At 45.9% G+C, this 26,646-nt stretch overlaps 1 protein-coding gene across 1 annotated transcript; it reads right to left on the bottom strand.

Annotated features, from left to right (window-relative positions):
* Positions 1-4,611: 4,611 nt before the first annotated feature.
* Positions 4,612-26,500, bottom strand: COTL1 (coactosin like F-actin binding protein 1). The gene is made up of 4 exons (XM_072873563.1): positions 26,348-26,500; positions 25,993-26,075; positions 15,708-15,865; positions 4,612-5,972 (listed from the first exon to the last, which is right to left on the bottom strand). The coding sequence occupies exons 1-4, from the start codon at positions 26,422-26,424 to the stop codon at positions 5,862-5,864; spliced, it is 429 nt and encodes a 142-aa protein (XP_072729664.1). The 5' UTR covers positions 26,425-26,500; the 3' UTR covers positions 4,612-5,861.
* Positions 26,501-26,646: the final 146 nt, after the last annotated feature.

Raw genomic sequence — 26,646 nt, forward strand, 5'->3', positions numbered from 1 at the left:
GGCCAAAATTACACGGCAGAAATGTGGCTAATCATGATAAAGGAGATAAGTCTATTCATCTACTGCCCGCATTTAATATTTGCAGAACAGATGCTGTTTGTTCCCCTTCAGCTGCATTTACATGGAAACGCACTTTCATTCTGAAGATGTCTTAAGGTTAATGAAAACCTTTATTGGACATTCTGATGGGGCAGGGAGGGAGAAAGGTGAGATATCTTGGAAGGTTTCTCTTTGTTTCCCAGTCCCGATAAACTTAGACAAATCAATCTGTCGTTGTAAGATGAGCAAAGTGAGCTACTCCAGGCCAGAAACAGATGCCTGTGGAAGCTGAAGAGATCGTGTTTTTAGCAGATGGATTGCCAGCATAGGTGCAAATCACACTAGGAAAGACCATACCACTCCAGGGATTAAGGCCTGAGTGGGCTGTGAATGGTCTTTTATTGCACTCATTCCCACCAAGCAATACGCAGTTCATCATGCTGCAATTAAACTATCTCTTTCAGCGTTTTGCCTCATTGGGCCATAAAGCCAAGCCTTAGATGAGGACTGTATTAACACATTGCCCCCATCATACACCTGAGGGGTCCCAAAAGTGTGAGATTTGGGGGCAGAGGAGGCCTCACTTCATAGCTCACTAAGAGAGAGATTCCACTTCCACAAGCCCATGGTTCCAGTCTGGGGAAATCTGTGAGAGATCCCCCAGTCCCCTGCTGTCAGCCCCCAGCCAAGCACCACCACCACTGCAAGAGATGCAGTGCCAGGAGTAAGCGGAAGCGCGTCCGCCGGGGACGAGGCAAGAAAAGGAGCTGCTGTCGTCACGCCTGGAACAGAGCTTATAGCTCATGTATTGACGGCGATTAAACAATGTCCCTTTTTGTGCTGTGTCGTGGAGCACTGAACTGAGCTAGACTCGTACTGTAACGCACACAATGTCTTGCATCTCCCCTTCACCCCTCTCTGCAGCTCCTCCAGTGCCTTGTTGCTAAATAACTGCAACGATTCAAGCTGGAGAGATTAGATCGCCCCAGGGGTCCGTACAGCAGAGCCTACTTAACACCAGCCAGTAATCTGGCGTTACGCACTCGTTGGGACAGCAGTCTATAAAAACACACGCAGAGCACGCCGGCGGTTTCCATGGGCTGGTCTGTGCGGCCAGGGTTGCCTGGTTCAGCTATTTTCTGTTCTGCAAAGGCCCACCTACTCCTCGGAGTGAGAATTTGCTGTTCCTGTGTTGCAGCCTGCTGTGACTCAGAGCAGCCTTGCTGTCTCCCATGCTCAAACCACGACTTCGCCCCTGGGTACTGAGCCTTTTCCTCCCTGATGGCTACCATGGCCTCCTAAATGTCTCTTGGGGAGTTGCCCATTCACCCTATCCCTTACCACCATCTGTCTGCACCGCATAAAAGTCCCCCAATCTGGGCTTGCTAAAATGAAGTTATCTGCTGCGTCTGACTCTGTATTAATCATCAAGAAGATTTTGGAGGATATTTCGCTCAGCTCTGTTGCCCCCTCCCTGCTCAAATGGATGCTGCCTCGTATCTGCTGCACTCGTAACGTGGAGGAATAGAAAAATCTTTCGGCGATGCCAAATATAAAGCAGCCGTTGAACCGTTTCAATCTGTTCCTTGCCAGACACAGCCCCCAGCGTGCTGTCGCTGCCGCTCACACTCTCCCTCACTTTGTCGGAGGCAAAGCCTGCCCAGCCCCGAGCCCTGACATACGGCAAAGCCCCCACTGAGCTGCAGGGCGAGGGACACCGCAGGCTCCTGTAATGCAGCCCACAAGCCTTTGTGCAGCAGCAGGTCTTTCAAGCCTGATGAAAGGGCTGATAAGGCAAAACCAGGCTTTGAATACTAAATGGACACAAAACAGGGCACCTGACTATATAAAAAAATGAGAAAGAAAAGCTGTATCTCATATGGTCATTAGCATAAATCCCAGGATGGAGCATTATCACCATTGCTCTGATAAGGTGAGGAATGCATATCTTAAGAGGCTGACTCCCCAGGCTGGGCTGCTATTTCTGCTTCAATGCCATGGTAAAAGGCCCTTTCCTAAACAAGGGTATTGTGCTCCAGGAACGACAATTTAAACTGCTGCAGGTCTGGTTTATACTACTCTTTCTGAAACACTCTGAGACATCCCGATGAGAAATATTACAGAAAAAATAGTTATTCTTAATTCCTTCTTTGTCTTCACCACTCCAGGTGCAAAATACAGTCCATAATAGAGTCCATAATATAGCTGAGCAGAGCATCAGCCACTTGCAGACATTCAACTACACTCATGTGCTGCGAAGGATGATACTGAGGAGGCCTGGAGTCTTAAAATAGAGACAATTTCCAATTTGTGTTGTGTTATTGTGATATGCCAAGCGTGAGATCCCAAATGCACCACGAATAATTGGTCTTACGCTTTTACTCTTCATGTCCCATTCTTTCTTCTGCTCAATTTTTGTCTATTGTTTCTTGCATTCTTAATTATTAGCAAGGAATGATAATGCATGCAAACACTGTGGGGTAAATACTTTTCCAGCCAAGCAACAGCAGACCCCAGAGATAAGTTTTAGCCTGCAGAGCAGATTATGAGTTACGCCGGGCGCGTATAACCCCTGTGACTGGCTGAGCTGCTCCTATTACAAACATAAGGGTTTGACATAATACCAATAAAGTCACTCTCTTGAGGAAAATGAAGACCATTCGGTAATGCTGAAGTATAATCAACATTTTAAAAACAAAGCCATTTAATGTCCAATTCAGATTACTCTTGCAGGAGTGATGAGTAGGGAGGGAGGGAAGCATTGAATTCTTGAAACACATTTTGCCCCAAACACTCCTAGGCAGCCACCTGGGAGGTACATTCATCAGCTTGGGCTGGGGCTGGGGTCGGGGCTGGGTGTGTTTCCAAGACATTCTTTGTGACAAAGATAATCTTATATTTGACTGAGGGTTCAACAAGCACAGACTTGATTAACTTGGCTGTTGCAGTGTTGTTAGAGGAACAGGACCGTACAAACAAGAACTCCCCAGTGGGTTTTTCAGAACTGACCCGACTGCAGTCCAGTGAGGCCAGAGACAGAGCAGCAGCAATGCTTTTTGAACTTCTCATACTGTTTTTTCCCCACGAAGTTCTTGAGAGCATTAGCAAGATGGTATTGCTAGGTAGCCTGCCTGAGAAGATGAAATTGAGGCTGAAAACAAAACAAAACCCCACTACTTCTCTGTTATTAGTATCATTCATTAGGATAATTTTTTCCTTAAGGATTTATCCTGATGTCTTATCACAAATGAGTAATTCCTTCTCTTCCTCATTTTTCTCATGTGTATCTAATGTTGCTCATGCAGTAGCTGTACTAGCGACTACAAGCTTGATATTCCTGTGGTCAAAACAGGACCGCATGTGCCAGTACACCACAGAGGCGATTCAAAGAGGGAATATGGGATCTCAGATGTTCTGCGCGCTGGACTGACTAAGGGCAAATGGGATGGTTATCTTGTATGAGTACTTTGGAGTCCCACTTCAAACCACTGCAGAAGTCAGGAGAAAGTCCAAGGGAGGGACAAGCCCTGTGCCTCCCCTCCCAGCCCGTCCAGCCACCGCTGGTGAGTCAGCCCCGGATGCAGGGCACCGGGCCCCAGCAGCGGCTGTCAAAGAGGGCACGGAACAGACACGCCTGGAGAAGTTACCTGTAGGAGACAAATATTTAGAAAGGATTTAGAAAGTCTTTAGAAAAATACCCTGTGGGAGGCATATGCTGACGGAGGATAGCAAAGCAACGGAAGAGGCCAGGGCGATGCCTTCGCTTCCTCCATCCCTGGAGCCAGCTCGCCAAAGGCAGCACAAGTGCTCCGCTCTGTCTTGCTGAGATGCCTTCCAGCGGCCGAGAAAGCTGTTTTGCCGCTGTGCTGAGCTCTTTCTTGAGCAGCGCATCAAACCCCACACCACAGCTGGTGCTGATGAATTTTGTGCGATATTACTGCCAGGCTTCAAGACCAGACCGAGAGTGTTGTCTCAGCACCCCACAAGCCATCACATAAAAGTTTATCATGGTCAACTGAACCAGTAACGCAAAGCCTCAGAGCATCGCAAGCTCTCTGCAAAGCTCTTTCCCATTAGTTATGCCTGTCCCTACTGTTAATCCTGTAAAAAATAACCATTTCCCTTCTTTCAGGGCAAGTTTTAGTAAGTTCAGTTCAGAATTGTAACGCCCCATGTAACCCTGTGCAGGAAGCTGCAAAACTTCACTCTGAAAGTGTCGTTCTTGCTCCCAAATCTGTTCCTGACCTCTCCCCATGTATTTTACGTGGGTGTGAAATTCTCTTTGACCTAATTACAATTCCCACTTGGCATTTTGGCGCTGGAAATTTAGATGTAGAGCTGCTGAACAAAAAGTGTGTCAGATGCACTGTGGTCACCTCTGCCTTTCAGAGCAGAGACGAGCAGACAAGGGCTGCAGGCACCGAGATCATTTTACATTTAAGCCAGTGTTTAATTCTCCTAATAGCCCCAAGATTGCAAGAGCTCAAAGCCTTACACCCAGGATTAAGAGACCTCCTAAATATAGGCTTGTAGTTGCAGGGAAGGTAAAAGAACAACAGAGTTGCCGAGAACTGTTCTTGAAAAACATTTATTTCTGTCATGGGTTTATAGCGCTGACTCCCAAGCCCCAGTACAACACAGTTTCCCCCTACACATAATTCCGGGGACAATTACCTTTGATGGAAAAAAAAAAGCCATACAAAGAAGCCCCCCAAACAAACAGTTTTGTAGCAAACAAACTGTGCCCAGGTTATCGCTGGGCCTCTGCTGTTGAATGTTTCATCCCGACCGGGACAGAGCTGCCCTGCTCCAGCCCTCGGTCGCAGCTGCAGGATGGTTCACTGCCTGAAGGCCCCAAATAACTGAAGATGTTGTGTTTAACTGCAAAAAAACAGGGGGGACATGGGCAGAGAAGGCTGCTAGGATTCAGCGGCTGCCATTTTTGCAGACATCATTTTAAAAAGGAAATCTATGCTTTTCAATTTCACCTCCTGAGCCCCAGCATTAGGAAAGTCAAATACAAACCCAGAGACCAATGTACACAAAATAGTGAACAAGTGTCCAGACATTTCTAAGCCCCTCAGTTTACTGTGCTATGATACCTCCAAAAACAACAAAACCCCCACATTCAGATCATGTTGGATCTTATTTTTAAGAGGGAGGGATAGAGATGCAGCATATAGAATAGCAACTGTGAAGCAATGTTTAAGGCAAATTTATTCCCATGTATGACGAGTCAAAGAATTTTTTGTTTGTTTGCTTCGTTGTTTAAGCTGTTAGATAACACCTCAGCTGGACATTTAAGCTCAGACAATTTAAGCAAAATTTGAATGAAGTCAACTCAAGCTGATCTGAGCCTAGAACAGCAAAAAATATTATTCCCAAGAATATCAGTCAGAAAAAATTTTAAAAAAATTAAAATAATCAATTTTCAGAACTCCTCCAAAACTTTCTCCCCTCAGAGACCAGGTTGAGCCCAACTAAAACACACAGACATGCACGCATATGAAGAAGGACACAATGGCAAGCCTCTACAAACATAATGCTGAATAGGACCAAAGCAGAGCCAAACCTAAATTCCACAGATGGGAGAACATGGACAGAGTTATGAGTAAAAAAAGGGGGAAAAGAGAACCCTAGAGAGGGATGTTTCATGAGATGAAATGGAAAATAAAAGTCTGCTGTATGCAAAGAAAGGGAGTTCTTAGGTGCACACACAGAAAGCTGGGGGTTTCAGTTGCCTCATCTCTCAGTTGTGTTAGTTTGTTGTGCCTTTCCCCTCCCTTTGAGATCCAGGTGATGGTGCCAGGAGGTTCGTGCGTTTACTCAGTCTGTGCATCATAATTAGCCCCCCCTGCTTTCTTCAGCTCGTTCTTGATGTAATCCTCATCCAGCTCTTTGTGGTCACTGATCACAAATTCTTTGGCAAAGTTCTGCAAGAGATAAAGAAAAAGCCTGTTAAAAAAGGGGATACTTGTCCAAGTACCTGAATAAAGATGGGTTATCCAGCTTCCATGGCTGTATGAGCTGCATCCCCTTATCTACTGTGGTAGGGATAATAAATAGAAAGCTGTGGATGGGACAGAAGACTAGTGATGGCAAAACCCAAGACTCAACCTGCAAAAATTTTATATGTCTACTTCTACAGTCACCGGCTGCAAGACCCAATCCTGCCCTATGCAACAACTTGTCCTAACGATAAATGCACAGTAGTATGCAAGCAGTATGCAAACTAAAAAGCTCAAAATTGTTGACCTTCTAAGTGCCACTGACCCTCAGCATAATCTTGGGCAAGTCACTCATCCTATCTGTGCCCTCTTTACGACCCCTTCTCCTAAAAAGAGGAGAACAGTGCTACACCACAGTACACTACAGTATCATACCCACCAGCTGATAGGAGGATGCTTCGATTAAAGATTGAGCAACACGCAGATGCTACCAGGAGCAAGTGAGTCTACTTCAGTAGATTTACTGACTCCCCCTCTCAACTATCTAATATACATCATGGCCAAAACAAAGATACTGTACTAGACAGGTTGCTGGTGTTGTTAATAGGCTCCACTATGCTCTGTGGTCTAATGATCCAAAGTGACCTTTAAGGACACGCTTTATTAATATACTTGTGCACTGCAGGGCAGCTATCTAGCTGCTTGAATGCTCTTTGCAACTTATGGGAGCTGGGCAAGCCCTAGGCAGCATGCTGGGATGTGAGGCTGTGAACAGAGAAAACCTTTCTCAGAGCGGATCGCTGTGACTGGGATCCCACGGTGCCTTCAGGGCACTTGTCAGGGCAGTGTCACTGCAGGCAGGGGTTTGTTCCTTTGCAGGGCTGCCCCTCCTGCCTCGTAGCAAGGGTGGCATGCGTGTCTGTGCACAGACAGTTCAGCAAACATGCACATTTGCTTCTTGCTTTAGCATTTTCCTTCCCTTCCTAACCACAATTGAAAACACTGCATGTGTCTTTCCCTTCCCCCCAGGTTTTATACAGCATGAGAAACACAAGCATCCATCACACTCTGCAGGGCCAGGGACAAGCTGACAACAACAACAAAAATGAATTAAAATCCCAACAGCCCTGCTGCAATGTCTCAGGAAAGCTGCAATGCCTGGCTCCCTGGGCAGCGAGCCCCCCGAAAGGTGACGGCGGCTGCCTGGGAGAATGAGGCGATGCTTTGAGAGAGAAGCCGTCATCTTGTCCGGGTCTCCCCGGCGCTGGAACAGCCGCGGAGGGGAGATTTCTAATTGGTTTCAGACTCTAAGCCATGGGAGAGCTTTTTATTTGGCAGCATCTCAAGGGTCTCAGTTTGGGATCAGAGTTGGGTAAAGGAGGGGGTGGAGAAGGATTCAGCTTGAAACAGCCTCAGCACCTCTTTCATGCGGTGGAAGAAATGGAAGGGAGAGCAAAACAGCTCCCTCCCCCACGCCAGTCTCCCAGGCTGCGGCTGATCCTGTTTCACACTGTAGGAAATCCTCACTACCGAAGAGTTGCTTAGGGGGGAGAAAAAGAAAGCTTATAGCAGCTACGAGAAGCCTTGTCTGCTCTGCTTTAGTTTATGAGCAGCTCAACAAAGTCCTAAGAAATAACAACTGCTTCACAGCACCATTTTGCTCCATGCGTCAATGGTCGGCTTTTCTGGTGTGAGGACAGACAGACATTACAGGCACTCATCCACGTCTTAGCAGAGTTCAGGGAAAAGGGGAAAGAAATTGTTTATTTAGAGAAAAAAGTCCTTTTTTTGAGATGGGAAATGAAGAGGCAAGCTGCCCAAAACATCAGATTTGGTCATGCTCACAAGTGTCCTGCTTCCAGATCTCCTGTGGGAGATCTCTGCAAAGCTCAGCTCTTGCTAAGACCAAACAAAGGATTTTCAACTATTTGATGCTCATTGAGACGTGCTACCTACATGATTCTTGAGCTGAGCCTTTTCAGTTTCTTTTCTATGTGCTAACAGGTTTAACAAATTTTCTTCAACTCAGGAAGCAGATTATCCAGGACTAGCCGACTTCAGTGCTAGTCTTCACCCTGACTTTAGTGAGAACTGAGGCAGGCCCATAAAATCACTTCTGAGAGGGATTCCATGATTCCATGAAAAGTGTGTGTATTTTATAAATGCAGGGAGGGTTTCCTTCAATGCCCACTCTGCACAATCCAGCCGATTCTGAAATTAAAACTGCACGTGTGCTCATGCATGAACAGAGGGGAACTAAATTATATGTATCAGAAAGTAATTATAATTACTCAAATGTCTTCTCAACTAGACAGTTATCCAGATGCTTCCTGGGTGATGATCTGTGGGCACCAGCCACTATTTCATGTCAATGCCACCGAGACACCTTGCAAGGTTTGAGCAATCTCCTCCTAGCAGTGGCCAGATGGGTTATGTTCCCAGCCACTCTTAAATATCCTCTTAGCTGACTGGGCCACCTCTTGTGCCAGATTTGTACCCTCAGAGTGCAATCTGGGTCACTGCTATTAATAACTCTCTGCTTTATTCTTTTCTGCTGGCAGGTGCTGGCAGGGGCTCCTTTGGTTCTTCGCACCGGCTCTTACCCACCACGATGTCTCATCACACCTGGTCCCAAGGGGAGAAGCTGCTTCCAGTGAGTTTGCTGCCTGGAACTCCTGATTTCAATATCCTGCTTCAATATCAGCCATAGCCTCCCTCATCACTCTGAATTCACTGTTTGAGCTCTTTGGGGTTGAGCTTTTGTTCAGGGTGCAAATCATAAGGTGAAGGGAGGCATATAAGTATTTTAGAGACAGTTGAAACTGCCTCCTGTGTCACCAGGGCAGGAAGACAGGAGGAACTCCGGCTCTCAGATCAGGAGATTGGGCACCCATGATCAACAGCACCACTTTTCAGCCAAGGGCCATCTTATCCAGAGTTCACTCTTTTTTCGTCCCCACTGAAATTGCCAGAATGTAAAACGGCTCCCAACTGATTTAATTGGGTCTGATGTTAGGTAGACCAGGCAACGGTCCTTATTTGGTGTGACTGTCATCTGCCATTATAAATAACCCATCACAGCAAACCGGCTCCTGCAAAGCACCAGGAAAAATCCTAGCTTCAAGCGGCTAACAGCAATGCCAACAGGCATCCGACTTCAGCCAGATTTCTGCTCTGCCACCAAATTTTCCTTCTGCCCTTAAGAGACTGGGGTGGGGAAAGTCCCTGCTTTCTCTTCTCTCACGCATACCGGTATCTAAGGCCTTTCAAGAAAACTGCAGAAGTTATAGCCACCTAAGGCACAGTGCACAACTCTGAGGCTTGGGCCCTCGCTTTGCTGACATGCATCTGCATTTTACATCCTCCACTTCCTTTTCTCTTCTCCTCCCCCCATTCCCAAGCTTTTTACAACCACAGCAAGCCCTGCGAGTGAATTCCAGGCTTTGTATTCACCCCAGAGTCACCAGCAGCCTACAGATAACAAAAACAATGATGCCATTTATCTTTATCACTCTCACGACACAACACTGACCACAGTCTCTTTGCTTTGCCTCTCAAATCATTGAACACAACATTAAAAAGTAAGGTTTACTCATGGTTCTTCAATATACCTATCTAGCACATGCTTCACTTTGTGCCTGAGTAGCAGAGGCTCACAATTTTGCAATCCAATCCCCTGTGTCAACTTCCATGCGAAACTACAGAGAGAAAGGGCTCCAACCATGCAGGTCAGGTTGCCAAAAGTGAGCCTGCATCTCTCCCTGGGAAGCATGAAATTTGTACAGCAAGCTCAGTCCAGCCTTTCTCTTCCAGACAACTTTATGGGGGGGTAAAAAGGGTGGAGTAGATTTTCTTCCTATTCCAAGCCCTGAATGTTTAGCATATGGGGCCATAAAATTTCCCTAAGCTGGCCAAGGGAAAATCTGTCTGGTGCAGATACTGTACCAAAAAGGTCTGCAGAGGCCCTTATAAATCCCAGCATGGGTAGGCCTGAAGCCAGAAGGAAAATCCTTGTATCGTCTACAGACACTTGGGTTCTTAGCAGCTAGGGACGATGCCAGGTAGTTGAGCAGCTTCTTTCTGTTTTTATTTACACTGGGGCTTGCAGCAGCCTCCGCTGATGTTCAAAATCCTCAGTTCCACTGTGCTTAATGTCACCACTCCCATCCACTGGTCATCTTATTTTCAGTGCAGATGCAGTACCGAGGAGATGACATCTCCCATGTTTCTTTTCCAGCATGGTATGAGTCCTAGACCTGGGGTCATGGGGGAGAAAGGACATGTCCTATGGCTGCAGCAGAGGTACGTTCTAGGAGGGCTTCTCTGAGTACAAGGAGAGCTATAAAGTGACAAGCACCTATAGCTATACAGTACCGCTGCCCTCCACTCTACTCTGGCTACACCAAACCCGGTCCTGCGATCAGCTGTCGGAGTCCAAGCTATCAGCAAAAACCCTCTCTTCAAATTTACTCCTTGCCAATTTTCACATGGACCAGTTCCAGCCACTGGGAGAAGCCAGTGGCAACCACACCTCTCAGCCCTGGGAACTACATTTCAGCTGATCTGCAAATTCTTCCTATCTGTGCTGCATCCCACTGGGAAAGTCACAGGGCTGTGTGTCAGATGTGGGGTGATGGGAAGCTGCTTATTCTGGCCTGAAGAAGTTACTTATAAAATTACCACCTTCTCTAGACTAGGACTAGGAGTTCTTGTAAATCTGTATCCATTTGGTATGGTCATTACAGTAAACCAGAATAGGAAAAACAGTCAAAAAGAACAATTCTGTTTGCCTTCCCAGCAGGATCTCACTCACCCTCCTGAGAAAGACTGTCTCAAAGCCACCGTGACATAGCCCTTACCATATGAGTTTGATTTTCTGACTGCCTCTAACAAAGCTATTAAACCATCTTCTGCTTAGGCCACTGTACTAACATGAGAAACCTAAAGCACATACGTGGAGTCATATGTGTTGTATCTGTCCCGAGACCAGGGACAGCAACCCCATAAGTGGGTCCTCCCTCATGAGGTACCAGCACCAGTGCAGTGAGGAATCCAGAGGAAAAGAGAAAGGTGAACAAGAAAAGATCTGGCCATCAGCTCCAAAGCAGGAACTCAGTGAACTTGTTGACATCACTAAAGCCAGGCAAATTCTTCACCAAAAATAATAATGAATAAAATGCCACAAATATTTGCTCACAGAAACAGAGCTGTTTTACCCTGAATATAATTTAGGCAAATAATAGAGCACATGACTTTGTGGGGGCAGGAGTGCTGAAGAAAACAGAGAAGAGTCAAAATGCATGGAAAATAAGACAATCTGGCAAAGGTTGGGCAGTCCCTTTGCTGAGACAGCCCTGCAGGGGAATTCAGTCCCGTCAGGAAAAAGACCTCCATGCTGCCTAATGAAGGGTTAAAATCTGCTGGTAGGAAATGCAGTCATGAAGGGCAACAAGTTCACAGAGAGGAAGCAACACTCAGAGGGAAACCAAGTCCTGTTTTCAGTTCTTCAGCACTTACATCAAAACTGGACCACTTTAGCACCGGTTGCCACTCCCAGCCCCACCACCGCCCTACAAACGTTGTGCCTGGGCTTGTCTGTACCCGAAGAAAAGCACCGTCACGTCACCCTCTGCCTCTCAAAGTGAACGGGGCCGTTCACTGGAAGGCCTGACGCTCCTGTACTTCAAACCCATAGCTGCCAGGTTTCACCTTGTAGGAATTTTTATGGCTGAACTGAACCTCATGCTGGCAGCCGTTCCTAGCCATGACAAGCAGCTTACAATAGCCTTGATTTCTGGGCTTAAGCTGACCGACCTGTTTCTCCTGGGCCTCTGGAATAAAAGAGGTCAAAACAACAGCCCTCAGAGCACAGAGTCTCCTGGATGGATTTGTCCATTTGTCCATCTCCTGGATGGACTAAGGCTGAATGAGCCACAGCTTGTGCATATAAAGGAGGTAAAAGGCAGAACCATCCTTACTGCCAGGGACATAAAACATGAGTTTAAGACCAGCTTTGGATGATCTCCTCTATAGCCAAGTAGAAAATATGCCCAAAGCCTTTCCGTTCAGCTGGTATCTCCTGGCAGCTGGGTACGACCTTGGCGTGGGACCTAGTGGCAGCGCGCAGGGATCAAACTGCAGCTGCGCCGAGGACACAAATGCCGTGGGGTCTGCTGCACGTGTGTAAGCATCTGCCAGTTCACCCACGTGCACAAGGTAAGACACGCTACTGCTGATGACAAAATAGGTGCAGCCTTGTAGTTTAAGTCATCCTGGATAACTGTTTCATAAAGTTCCTCAGCTGTTAAGTTTAGATCATTCTACATCTAGGTTTAGACTGTACCCCAGAAACGAACTCCCAAACATCTTAAGCAACAGTCTGCAAAGCACGGGACATTGTGTGCTACTAACCCCCACCCCTAGGTCTGTCCTTGGCCTAGACAGAAGCTCAGTGGAGAAAAAAGATGGGATACTGCATCACCTTACTCCATGTCTCCATTTACACAGGAAAGTCTCCACACATTAGTACTTAGCTATACCCTTACGAAGATATAGATAAATACTTGCTCCCCATCCTGGCCTTACTTCTAACCTGCTCTCAGCTGAACTACTTGGACCAGGTCACAGGCTTGAGCCAAGATTTCCAGCTGAGGTAAAGAGGAAAGGATGGAAAATAAATGGCTGTGAAAAAAAGCTACTGAATGTTCCTTAAATGCAAAATGCATTTTTCTACAATCCAAAATAAATACAATAAATGCCAAACCCATTTTCCAACAACATTAAAGAGGTAATAAGGACAGTCCCAAATAAGCAAGACGACCTGATTCTCAGTTAGCATAGATCAGGAGAACTATGGCTATTTGCACCAGATGAGATCCATCCCTGTAATTTTACAGTTATTACAGCTAAAAATCAATTGTCCTTTCTTCCGGAGAGATTTTCTGGCAGCCTCCTCCGCTGACTATCAGCATGGCTTCCCAAGCCACCTCCCTGGAGATTTCACAGCACCTGCTCCCCCTTCCAAGGGAGGAATACAAAAGCGAGGGCAACCCAGTTCCTCTCCTTGCTTTATAATATTCCATCCTTTTGTTCACAAGCCCATAATCTACTCTTCAACAGTTAATGCCCCTTACGTTTTCCTTATGGCAGGTGCTTCTAGGAGACCGTTAATAATCACCATGTGTGAACGCTCTTTATTCTACAGATGCAACACGGTGGGTTTTGCTTGCTAGGCGGTATTCAAGCTGACTGTCTTTCACTTTGAGTGTCTCGGCGGAAGAACAACGTTTATCAGTGTTTGTTCAGCTTTGAGCGGAGCTCAACCATAGCTCATCAATGCATCTACAACGTAGCAGAGAATATAAAGCAGGCCCCCCCTCACACTGGAGCTTTGGTCTTAAATAAAGAGCCACAGTTAGCTTTTGCAAATATCACAAGATAGTGAGAGCCCTTCGAGTTTTACTGAGGGCTTCTCAGACCGAAGAGCTGTTGTTCTGGAATCCCAACCAATCACTTCTATAGATCACGAAATCAAAGCTGTTATCTGCTGTACAAAAAGCCTCCTTGTGCCACCCTTCCTTGGAAGGAGAGCCATGGCGCACAGGGTAAGTGCACCTATGGGCCACGCACGTAACTACAACTGCAGAGAGCCAAACTGCATCAACAGCCTAGATTCTCTTCAGGATCTGTGAAGAAAAAAATTCCCACTTTAGGGTACTACTTATTCCAAATGATGAACCAACACTGAGTCAGATTCGTAGTTTATCGTTACAGCAACCAACCAACTGTATTTTTCTATGTATAACTCACATCTCAATCTCTGTAAAAATCAGAAGCAGTGGGGTGACTGGGAATGTACTTGAAGGTCAAGAGAACTAGTAAGAGTGAAATAGCTCTGGGATAAATTCCCTCCACTAAATTTCAGTTGGACTTTCTTGTCCTCTTCTGTTTTGACAGATTATCTGCAAGGTTACACGCATAAAAAGAAGAAAATAGTTCTGCTTTTATCCCACTCCACTCAGAGGGATTCAGTGGTACATGTAGAACTATTCGAAACAGTTATCAAGATAATTTCTAATGGAAAGGAGATCACCATTGACATTACATTCAGAAATGCTTTGGAGTGGGTTATAGACATGGTTGCTCAATAAAAATGAGTTAGCTCAATAAAAGTGAGTTAGCTCAATAAAAGTGAAAAGCCCAAGTTGTATTGGTTTTGTATTTTAGTACAGATTAATTGGAATATGAAAGATTTTAAGTAACAACCAAGAATGGTTAATGTTCCACCAGATTATTAACTCGTACAGACTACTAATTGAAGATGAAACAAGTGAAATAATTGCAAATTATATGTGACAGACCTGAGGGACAGATCTTAGAACAGCATTCAGGAATGCTACTCAACTCAACAGGAATAAATTGTCTAAACATATTTTTTAAAAAATCTTGGGCTTAGTGACTCTTATATGAATCATTCATTAGTACTCTATAATTTCCTCTTCAGCTACAATTACACAGTTTCAGCTGCTTCACACGAACAGAGATTTGCTTTCCTGTCTCTCAGGTGTCATTACAGAAGTTTCTATTCAGAATGGACCCCTCCGCGTTGTTGTCATTTTGAAAGATTTAGCACCAGTGCTTATCTTCTGGAAGGATATGAATTTATTATATTCTTCATGCTTCTTATCTAAATATAATCTTCTGTATCATACAAACTACCAGTGAATTGAGGAGGACTTCATTCTCATCCTTCATATTGTCCTATTGGGAGATTGCTTTACATAGGCAAGAACAAAATTATTGAGGGAGATTATTTCAATGGTCAGCCTGTTCTCCAAGCGCACAAGAAAGACCATTTCTCAGGCATTGGAGAGCTGGCCCTAGGTTTAGTTGAAGAGCTAATCTTGTTTTAAATAATTCTTCAGAGGAAACATGCTAAACGTTAGCATCTTCTCCATTAAAGTCAGCTTTTCGGCAGCAGTTCTTTGCAGCCTTCCACAATTCACTTCTCTCACGGCTGTTGCTTGTTTTCACTCGCTTGGACTGAGCTTGGAGCCCAACAGAGCAAGCTCGGCTCAGAGTGCCCTGGGAGGCCCTGACAGAGTTAAATGATAAGCTCAGCTGGGGCAGGCCAATTCAAGTGAAGCCCTTCCAAGGTGTGTACTAAGCACATTTCTCTTTTTCCCTGATACGCCCAAAGCCAAACAGAAGACTATTCAAATCTAGTTAGCTATTACGAGCTGTTAGTTAATTGGTACTGATGGGGACTTCAGACTTTAGTTGATTAGGTCCATGGATTCATTGTGCAGAGACAAAAAGCCTCAAGAGAAAAGTTTAAACAAGGGCGTGGGTTTTTCTGTTTAATTTTACCTGTTTAACTTAATACTATCTTGTTCTCTACCATTCAGTATTATGTTATTCCTCTATCAAGGAAGGAGATGGGAAACATCTTAATGGTGACAAGGAGGGGAGTGCATATATTCCCTCTTCACGAAATAGTTAAGACAGCCTTAAGCTCAAAGGTTCTTCTTTATGCCTGAGTGCTCAAAGGGCAGATGTTAAGTCTTCCTAGTAGGAAGACAGGCAATAGGAAACGGTCTTCTTTTTAAAGGATTAACTACTAAGTTGAAGCATGATCCAATCCTTCCCCCTCTCTTACCTCCTGTTTGTAGAGCTAAAAGCGATGAGAACTGGTGGTTAGAAGCAGAAGGAAGAGGTTACCTGTACTACTTCTTTGACCAGAGTCTTGTCGGTCCCAGTTTTGGCTCTCTGCAGGCCACTGACATCCTCTCCAATCCAAGTGATGAGGGCAAACTTGACTCGCTTGCTCATGGCATCGCCGGTGGTGAATCGGACAAAGCCAAACAATCGAACATCATCTGGAAAGACAAAGCAACAAGGGTAAAGTGATTGAAAAGAGAAACATCCCTGCCTTGCCATTTTCCAGGGTGAGACTATTGCTCTCGACTTAAAGACCAATCAAGGCACTTATGCTGTGTTACAAGAGCATCGTTCTGGATTAATGGGGCAATACAGGGGCTCTGCTCACATGCCCTTCACTCGCAAGGTGCACTTTGCCAGTGTTAGGTCTGCATCTTCCTGGGGTGCTCTGAGTTACTGGGAGGAATCTGGCTGTGCCGGCCACCCCATGCCACATTAGTGTGCTGCTAGTGAGTTTGGAAATGGCTAAAATACAGTCAAGAGGCAGCTCAAGAGCACAGAGCTAACCCCAGTTACGTTCAGCCAGATCATTCATCTGCAGGTCACTGGTCAAGAAGGGAAGAAAGTGATTTCCCAGCGTCTCTTTCTTACAGGATAGCAGGATTAGGGTCACATTTTATAACATATACCCAGAAACTGGCCATTGTGCAAATCTGATCCTTTCCTTCCCTTCAGCAACATTTCTGGCTCCCTTGTGGTATGAGTTTACAAGAAGGAGGGGAGAAGAAGGAGCAAAAGAAAAACCTGCAATTACTTCCCCAGATGTGCTTTTCTACTCCTTCCAAAGGCCTTGGATTTTAAAACTGTTCTGATCTTTGTTTCACAGCTGGTTTCTGCTATATCACTCCAGAGTTATGTAGTCTGGCCATATGTGTAAAAACCTTGTTAACTCCTTGTCTTGAAGAGTTCGTTCCTTCGTTGCAGGGTGACTCATCAACCGAGGCAGCTGGACACCTTCATGATCACAGGCACTTACAAAGCGTGTGATACCATCCACTCATATCCCCGGCCTCGGTGGCATGCACGATACTGGAGCTTTCAACCAGGATTGTGCAGAAAAGCAGAGCAGATAGACAGTTGTGCAATCGTGGAATATACCTGATCATAGCTACTTCATCTGTTATAGATCACTCAAGACCTTTTAAATGAAATGAGATGACTCAAAGTAGAAGAACAAACTTGCTGTTTGAAAAGAATCATGTTAATCCTGGTTACACTTGTCGTGACCAGTTCAACATGTTTTATAGTTATTCGCTGTCTTGTCTACTGCCAGGTGAAAACGCAGGCTCCAGTAAAGTTTGCCAACATCCCCATCCTTGGATCCGTTACAGCATGCTCCATGAATGGTCAGACAGCCCCAGGAGCTCCGGGGATAAGGGAGAAGCAGCTCTAAATTGCTCATCCTCAGAAAATAAGCTGCTAGAAATCAGTGCAAAAAAGTGGGATTTTCTCTGAAAGCTGACAGATCTCAGAGCTTCTTTAACACCTTGTTTTGCCAAAGTGTGAGTAAAGACAACTTCACCTTGATAAACGTAAGAAGTTTTTAAGTCTGAAAAACTCCCACCTATGCTCTCCCTATTTTGTTCTCTATGCACTTTTTTGCCACTGACAGAGGACTACTGGGGAAAGATGGAAAATGTATGTGGGGGGGATGTGAGCCAGTACAGTATTTAAAACAAACTCCTCTAAAGAGTTCAAATTTGAATCAAAGAGAAAGAAAGAGATCTTACTCAAAAGAAAAATCCACATGGATCTTTGGAAGGAGAGTAAGAGTCATGTGTCAACAGTACAGGCAAACAAAACTTCTCTTTGATACCCTATTGCTGGCAAGTTCAGGAAACGCACAGAGAGATTCCTGTTTCTGACAGTAAATCCTCTTCCCAAGACTGATTAGAACCATAAATGAACCGACAGCCAGGAAATACCCAAGGTGAAGAGAGACAGTAAATCCCCTAACGTTACTATTAACAGTTCTCTGAAAAAACCTCGCTTTCCCAGATCTGACAGTAAAGGAGGCCACGCGCTGCTAAGAATTGTACTGTGGTTCCTATGGGAACACAGTGCTGAAGGCACTTTAATGTCAAGTCCTGGCCCCTACTATACTGTAACCGTGTCACAGCCCTTCCCATGGACCCATCACTTTCCACCTTGAGTATCTAGGTTTTTCATCCCTGCCTCTTCTACCAAAGGCTGTTACAGATCCTGAAGACCGCTTTGGAATATGCCCCTTTATAATAAAGGTAATGCAAAAATATAATGAATGTGAAGAATTCCAAGTTTTTCTGCAGTGCTTTTTCATAGCAACGGAGAAAGGAGGTTGAAGGAATTTATCTGTCAGCATGAACTTTAATTTGACGTGAACCCACAGACCACTGGCAGCAGCAGGATTTGCTTCTCAGTTGAAGAGTTTGAGCGCTTTCCTGTCCTGTCTGAAGCAGCTGGATCAGTGGCACCGAAGAGAGCCAAACGCAATTCCACACGGGCTTTTATCTATTAGATCACCTATTATGCAGTGACTATGAGCAACTCTTACATCATCATGGTAAGTCGCAATAAGTTTAATGAACAATTGAGGTTAGACGTGGGGCTCTGAGTCACTGTCTCAGGCAGAATTTACCTGGGGCAGGTTTACTTGTGGGGGCTTGAAAGGCTACACCCGCGCTGCGTGCTTTCTCCTCCTGCCTCCCCGTGGAGGTTGTACCCCCACGGGAGGCAGAACGGGCTCTTCAGCTGCCAGTTTTCAGTCCGGTGTATTTAATATGAACTACCAATACGTGATGCTTTAACGTGATGTGCCAGTCTGTGAATTGCAGCAGCCGAGGAGCATTTCAGCAGCTGCAGATAAAGCCAAGAGGGAATATGAACTGGAGCCCTTAGCAATTAACATGTCTCTCTTCCTAAAAGGGCAACAGGGACAGACGTGGAGATTTTTAGCACTAGTTCAGCCTGGGTATGTGCCCCTCCAACTGCAGGTCAAAATCCCCAAGCAGAAGTGGTTGAGTTTCACAATTAGTCTGAAGCATGTTCAGAGCGATAATGGGATCAAAACACAAGTTCTTTTATACTCCCAGATTTCCTCTTTCACAGTTAAGCGGTTCTACCCTACCAGATCACCTCGCTGCGCTGGAAGTCATCAATGCCATCAGTGCCAACTCCCCTAGAAATCTCAAGGCATTAATATCCACCACCATCCCCTTTTCACACAAAACCATTTACAGTGGTTTTAGGAATTGCTGGGTGTGTATGTGAGTCTAACAAATCATAGAGAGACAGTAGATTTCCTCCGAAAGAGGAAATCCTGCCCAGCTGTATGCAACCACCTTCCTAGTCACTAAGCCATGAATTTCAGGGCAGAGAGAAGGAAATAATAGATCTGGGTAGAACGGAAATAGCAGCTTTATTTGACAAGATCTCACAAGTTACAAACAGCAGAAATTAACAATGTTAATTCCTACTAATATCGCTACTCCTTTAATTACGGTTGTACAGCAAGAGAATGGGCTATACAAACAATGAAAAGTACAATTAATGCCTTAATGAGCATCACTTAGTGTTTTTCTCCAAACCCCGTACTTATCAGTAGGCAGGATTTTCCAAATATACTGATTAAGCTGCCCTTGGCTGTCAACAAAGCTCGATGCCAAGCTGCAGAGATTTCCTTGATGGTATTTTCCTCTTTTGCATCCACCCAAACCCTTTGGTTCAGCTGTAGCAAAAAATTCCCCATTAGATTAAAATGCACTGACTCATCAGTAAAAGATAATAGCTGCAGGAAAGAAATACACTGTCAAAAGCTTCACGGTTCTTAGTCTTACAGCTCTGAATGGCCAAGCCAGAGACATGCCAAGATAAGACCACCGCTCCCAGCTTCATCTGCCTGCTAAATCAAGGTCACATACAGCAAGGCAGCTGATGGAATGATCTGCTTTTGTGTTCTGTCCAGCAATGAACTACTGATGGCACGTGACAGGTTTCATGAAGGATTTATTTTGTTTGTTTCAGTGGGATTCATTTTAGATTAATTTGTCAATTTTCCACCTCTTCAGTCATCCCTGTAGTCACGTAGCTGTAAGTGCAGACAGAAAATCCTCCCTGCCTCTTACTGTACTATTTTTTCCCTCTTTAACCCTCTGTTGAAGCCCATATATCTCTGATGCAATGCTGCCCTGCACCATGCAGACATGTTCATGAAGTCATCTAAGACAAATACAAAATGTTTGACCTCAGGACCATAACCACAGGGCGTGCTGTAGCTGGGGCGTCAACCTAACCCATGTAACCCAGGGTGGCCGACATGAGTACAGGGTACTCGGGACACAAGTGCATGGGGAGGATGACCCCACACTGACTTCTCCAGCTTCCTCTGGTCCAGTGAAGCCACCAGCAGCGGTTCATCAGAATGAGTTGCTGCTACCCCAGCGACACTGGTCCTGTATTGGTCTCTCTCCTGACCTGGGTATATACTGGAGTGCAGAGTGGGAGGAAGCAGGGGATCCAGCTAATCTTTGTTCCCCTTCCCTGAAGGAAGGAACGGCTGCGTTAGTCGGCCAGAAGTAAGGGCCAGGCAGGCCCCAAAACAAAGGGCATGCAAAAGATGTAATGCTCTTCTTCACCTACCCTTATGCCCAGCACAGGATGGTAAAATGCAGACCCGCAGCCATGCTATTTTAATTAAGCATCACAAAACTAAACAATGCAAAGAGTTACTATTTCAGTGCAGAACTCGAGCTGTTGAGTTACTCGCACAAAAATTAATGAGAATATTCCCTAAAACAACCTCCTGTCCATTGCAAGGGACAGTCTAAGCCACAGCTCCAGCTGGCAGCCAGGAGATGGCTGTCAACCACATGTCATTTCAGCTGACCCTCCCAAGAGCACGACTTTCACAGTGAGCAGGGAGGGCACAGGGGCCGGGAAACACTGCAAAGACAGTGTGAAATTCCCATAAGCCATCCATGGCCCCAGGTCTTCCTTTAAATAGATATTAAGGGAAAGCAGGCAAGACGAACATGAAAGAGGAAAAACAAAAGCAGTAGGAGACTGATTTACAAAGCCCGTTTTAGCAACTTAAGATGTAGCCAAATACAGATAAGCACCTATCTCATTATACGTCCTCGTGCATTTTTACAAATCTTTCCTACAACCTAAGGTGCCAATGTAATCTTGGTGATCTCTCAACTCTTAGCTCCTAAATGTTACATGCAGGCCAGGCTTTATAGGACAATTGTCATAAGCCCAGAAGAGCTTGCATTTGTCTTAGGAGCCGATTCCATTTCTATTTTCTTCCTAATATTTTATGTCAACCAGAAATGATTTTATAAGGTATTTATTTCAGACCAAAGATTTTCAGTTCTTCCTCATGCTGAATGCACAGTGTGGTTTTGGTTTGATGGTTTTAGACACACGAATAACCATCCCGTTTCATGCTGTCATTGCAATTATTTATCTGGACTGGGGCTTTCCAAATAAAAGGCTCATTATTTCTTTTGTCAGAGAGGCATTGAAAAACAACTGTTCACATGTGGCATGGGGAGGAAACACAGTCTTCCGACCTCTCCATTACTTAATGGCAGAATACACGCTTTAAAAAAATGGAAGTAAACCACAGACAGAGACAATGCAATGCTCTGCTGCTTCGTAATACAGAAATTGAGGCAAGCTGTCCGGTGCAGTCAGGTATAACTGACACACACAAAAGTTGAAGTGGATGTTTTTGACCGGACTTTTAGTTCAGTATCTCAGTTGTATGTCATTCTACTCTTCTCAGCAACAGCATCACCAGCCCAGTTATGAGACTTTGAAATTAAAAACAACAACAAGAACATCCAAGAGCCTTCACATCCTTCCATACAATAACCTTCAACTCTTATCTGTGTTTCTGGCTTCAAATCCACCAGCTCAGCTGTCTTTTAAAAAGTGTACTGATGGCACGTACTACTAAACAGCAAATTAATGCTACGTCTGGATCCATGCCATCTGCAGAGGCAAGAGCTGTAACTGGGAAGTAAAATGGATCAAAAGCCTTGAATTAAGTCCTTGTTTAATGCAGAGGTAATCTGTGCTGTTAAGCCCAACCAAAACAGTCCTTAGCCAGAAGACACAGGGGGTGTCTACACTGTGTTTAATGACCCTGACACAATTAATGTCCTCAACTTTGGTCTCCAGACTCCTTGGGCCAGCCAAAGGCCAACACACTCACATACGTTGGTCATTATGTAGGACTGCAAGAGGAAGTGCCACCAGCGGCCACCTCCTAATCATATAAAGACTTTACTGTGCCAGTGGTTTAAACCAACCTCCTTGACTTTACTTTGGGATAGGCTGGAGGGGAGGTGTTCACACATCTGGGGCTGGTCTTTAGAGGACAGAGAAGACTACTGCCTGAGAGTAAAGCAGAGCCTACTGCCTCCCAGCCAAAGTGTTTCAGTCGTCTTGTGGCCTGACACAGACCTTGACAGCAACAGCATGATAGCGACTGATATGCAAAAGTCCAAGGTTCAGGCTGTGTTTGCAGCATAGTCCTGGGACCCTGAAAAAAAAAGCACTGAAGAAGCTTTTCTTATCATGTTTCCTTCCTTTAAGAGTGGCAACTGCTGTCCCAAACAGTGGGATGGGAAAAGGAGTATGCAGTTCCTTAAACTTTTCTGCTAGTACGCAAAGCTTAGTAAAGAGCTTAGGAAGAAAAAGCTTCCACCCCGGGGTATATATAATGTGTAGGTCTGCTGTGCAATGCGTATCTGGGAGTAGAGCAGTGAGAGTAATGAAACCCGCACAACGTGGAGCGGGCGCAGCAGCAGTTCCTGGCTCAGGGCATGGGCCTCACTGCCTCCGGAGCTCAGCATCTCGGTCTGTCGCGTGTTCCTTCAAAGGCAGCCCACAGAGCGTTGCTGCAGGTTTGCAGAGAGCTGGTTTCTAACATGGTCTTTTTGAACTGCTACTTCCATTACAAGAAGCAATTTCAGTTTCTTGCTTTTCCCTTTGTCCTCAACCACTCTCGTTCCCTGAGGAGGTTTGCAGGATCAGTAATGGGTTGGGCCACGGTCTGCATGAAAAGGGTTATGTATGGGGGGAAGAAAAAGCTTCTTCCATACAACGCTGCTACCAACAACCCCCTCCAGCCCTTCCTCACCTCTGTCATTGCACAAGGCAGGATATCCACCACAGGCAAATGTCTTCCAAACTGGTACAAAAGACCTTCTTGGTCTCAGAGCCACATGAATTAGCACACGCTGACACCTCCTGCTCTGTAATTTAATGCCCTGGAGGGAAGCAGTATGTACCACACGCCGAAGGTGCTTTTAATAAGAATGGTTATTAAAGAAAGCAGGGGACACAGATGTTTGCCACTCAGAATGGCACTGAGTGCCATTGGCACTGAAATAGATGGTGCAGAAAGTAGAACAGCAAGCTCTGACGGAGGGGCTTGGTGACACTTTGCACGCTGAGGGTTTCAATTCCAGCTCCCGCTCTCACCTTCAACCACCAAATTATGCTCAGCTTCTACCAGAGGCAGCTGCAGCACTTTGTGCCTTTAAGGGCAGTGTTTTTTCACAAAACAGGAATTCGAAACAAGGAAGGAAGTTTATTCTAATGCCAGTTTTGTTAATCTTTTAATCACATTTTCCGAAGCTGTTCACATTGATAGTAGCTCTTCTCCCCTCCAGCAAAATGTAGAAGGACATGGAGTGCGGACCAGGAGGGAAGAGACGTAGCAATAGGAAGGAATAAGATTTAGCAGCTCTTCCTATCCCTTCCTACTCTTTTTTACTGACTGCGTTTCAGTAGAAATACTCCAACCAGCTCTACTTTATAGTAACATTTGGCACCTTACTTCCAGATGGGGAGGAAAGCTCTAACTTCACTGCTGGCACGAGCCTTGTTTTCCGACTACGTCTAGTGGTCCAGGCGAAGGGGTGCTGCACAGATGGAGGCACCGAAACTTCCATCTCGCTTCCCCAACTGCTGCACCGTAATTTGCGGGCAGAGGAAGATCCTTTCCAGCACTTAGCCAAGCACCCTGTACCTGAATTTGCCTCGTTCTTTAAGCCTCCAGCAACTGTGCTCCAGAGGCAGGTTTGAGGATAACCTCTTGCCTCTGGGCTGCCAAGGAGCAGCCCATACCGGGTGATTCGAGAGGGAAGGAAGAGGGAAAGGGAGCAATTGAGTAGCTATAAAGGATTTAGCTCCACGCTAAAGGCTAACAATAGGCCACAGTCTACCCCACAGATGCCCTTTATTTAACCCTTCCCTTACCATGCTTATGCCTAAATTATGCAAAATTTCCTTTTTGCTGTAAAAATGCTTCAGTATTGGGGCCAGCTTGGCACTTTGCTAGGATAAGACAAGGTTTCCTTAAACTCTGCTTTAATACCCTGTTTATAAATAAGGGTTTGGCGCATGCAAATGATGGCAAGAAAACAAAACTGGCCATATTCCAAAGTGCAATATGTGCCTCCATTAGTTGTGATACGCATCCTACCCAGTCCAACCGGTGACCGCTCTCTGCCAAAGCCCCTCTGCCTGCTTAGCCACTCGATCAAAGTACTCCCTTTGCTACAGAAGGGAAGATAGGAACTGTTCTTGAGAGCGTGCCACTCCAGACAAAACATTAAAAATCAGTTCAGGCAAAATAAGAGATGGACTCCTTAAAAAGAAGGAGAGAAAATAAACGGGGAAGGTTCCTCTGCAAGCCTCAGATGTCTGGAGACGCTGGAGATGCTCAGTTATCTTGGCCACAAGAGGAGACAGAGAACACGGCACTCAGATACCGAAGCTGTTCACCTCCCAAGGAAACTACTAACCCTTTAGATAACATTGGCGTGAACTTCAGAAGTCCTGAGCCCTGGGTTCCCCGCATGCCAGGGAATTACTTTTTTCCTTATGTTGCCCATTAAGAAGAGTCGGGTGGGAAGGAGTTCTTGCGCTACAGGGTATCAGCTCTTCTGACATCAACTACAAGAGGATCCTTTTCGGTTTTGCAGAATTTTCCCTGCAAAGGTCTCAAGAACAGCTGGAAACGAGTAGCCATGTTAATCCTAGCAAGAACCCACTGCAAATGTCATAGCAGAGCAGTCTAAACCTTCTTGATTCCGTGGCTACTTTCCAAGGACTAAAACGTATTTTTCTCCTATGATATTTATCGACTGATGAATATCAGTCCGGTCCTGTCCTCATGTAAGTTACTGGAAGTCCTCCCCTACAACACAGTAAAATACAGCCAAGACCCAGGCCTTGACAGACCAATTTGGACAGGCAGTAGCGTTTCGATAGCTGTGGGACTCTGACTACAATGCCTCCAGGACTCGCCCCACCTCGAGAAGGGAGAGACTGCTCAATACGCAATTCCTGCGCTGTACAGACACATAATTCTAAAAATACAGGTTAACCGTAGTACTTGACTGTAGAGTAACTAGATGAGTGCGGAAGGCTCTGTCTGTTATAGTCCAGTATTAGCTACAAATGCTTCATATCTCACGTCACTTGGTGACATTGTGAAATAGCAGCCAAGACAGGGGGAAGAGCTATACAATTCCCCCCTTGAAGTCATTTTGAGAAAAATCAAAGCCTGCTTTTGTAAAACACGTCAAAAGTTAAGATCAGATGAAGTTAAATATTCCTCAATTTATCTTCATTTTCCCCAGGCTTTGTTCCTCCTGCTAATATCCTACAACCGACAGTTAAACAATCGACTGCCACGTTTAAACCTAGAGCCGCAACTGTTGCGGTTGTGCAACGCCACATATACGATTGTTTTCAGTGCTGTATTGTTCGAGCCGATCTTCGGCATAACCACTCTCTTCTCAGGTTTCATATTCTTAAAAAATCCGAGCAAGCCCTCTAACTGCAGCTACTTTAGCGCTATGAATACAATTTACAGAAGAATTCTATTGCAAAATGATCTGTATGACCGCATCTTTTAGCCACACAAACTGAGTCTTTTCTGCTCTTCAGCAGTGCTTTGAAACTGCAGTGCTAAAGAAGGAGACCGTTGCTAATCGAGCCTTTTATCTTGTTCATAACCGAGAAGCGATGAAAAATTGCGCAAAGTGGGGAAAAAAGCCCAAAGGACCTGAAGTCTAAGGGTGAGACAAAGGACTGGCTGCACTATGGACTTCAGCGAGTTGCACTCTGTGGCGGCTGGAAACGCGATCATGCGGGACAGGGCAGACGTGGGGAAGCAGCAGCCCCAATTCCAGTTTCCCCAAGTTTTCTCCCATCCTTTCCCCCCTTGCACTGGGCAGCAAGAAACACGGTAAGGTGCCAAAGCAAGAGAGACGGAGCTTACCTGTGCACTTCCTTTTAAAGGTTTCATAGTCTACCCCTTGGTCTCCAGGGACGATTGTAGAGCCATTGTATTTAAAAGTCACCCTTTGGGAAGGGGAAAAGAGAAGGGGAATAATACATTTAAAAGTCACCCTTTGGGATGGGGGAAAGGGAAGGCGAATAATACATTTGACAGTCTACGGGAAAGGAAGAGAGGCGATGGGGAGGAATACACTGTAAAAAAACACCCGCTAGGAAGGGGGGGAAGCGGAGAAGGGGAATAAGGTCTATAGAAGCCACCCTTTCGGGAGCGGGGGGAGGCGGACGGGAATCACGGAGCACCGCCGCCCCTCCGGGAGATGCCGGCGGCCACCTACCAGTTCACCTCGGTGGCATCGTCCCTGACGAGGTTGTACGCCTCCCTGCACGCCTCCTTGTCGATTTTGGTGGCCATGGGGCCGGCCGGGCGGGCGGCCGCGCCGCGGGGGGAGCGCGGAGCGGCGCGGAGCTGGGGGGGGGCCGCCGCCGCCGCCGCCGCTGCTGCTGCCGCCGCTGCCGCCGCACCGCACCGCGCAGCGCCGCGCAGTGCCCAGCCCGCTGCCGCCCGCGGCCCGCGGCCCGCCTCCGCCCCGCCGCCGGCTGCCAATGGCTCGGCGGCGTGCGCTGAGCCTGCCCC

This window comes from Ciconia boyciana, chromosome 9 (assembly GCF_034638445.1).
Source record: "Ciconia boyciana chromosome 9, ASM3463844v1, whole genome shotgun sequence".
In the NCBI taxonomy this organism is placed as follows: domain Eukaryota; kingdom Metazoa; phylum Chordata; class Aves; order Ciconiiformes; family Ciconiidae; genus Ciconia; species Ciconia boyciana.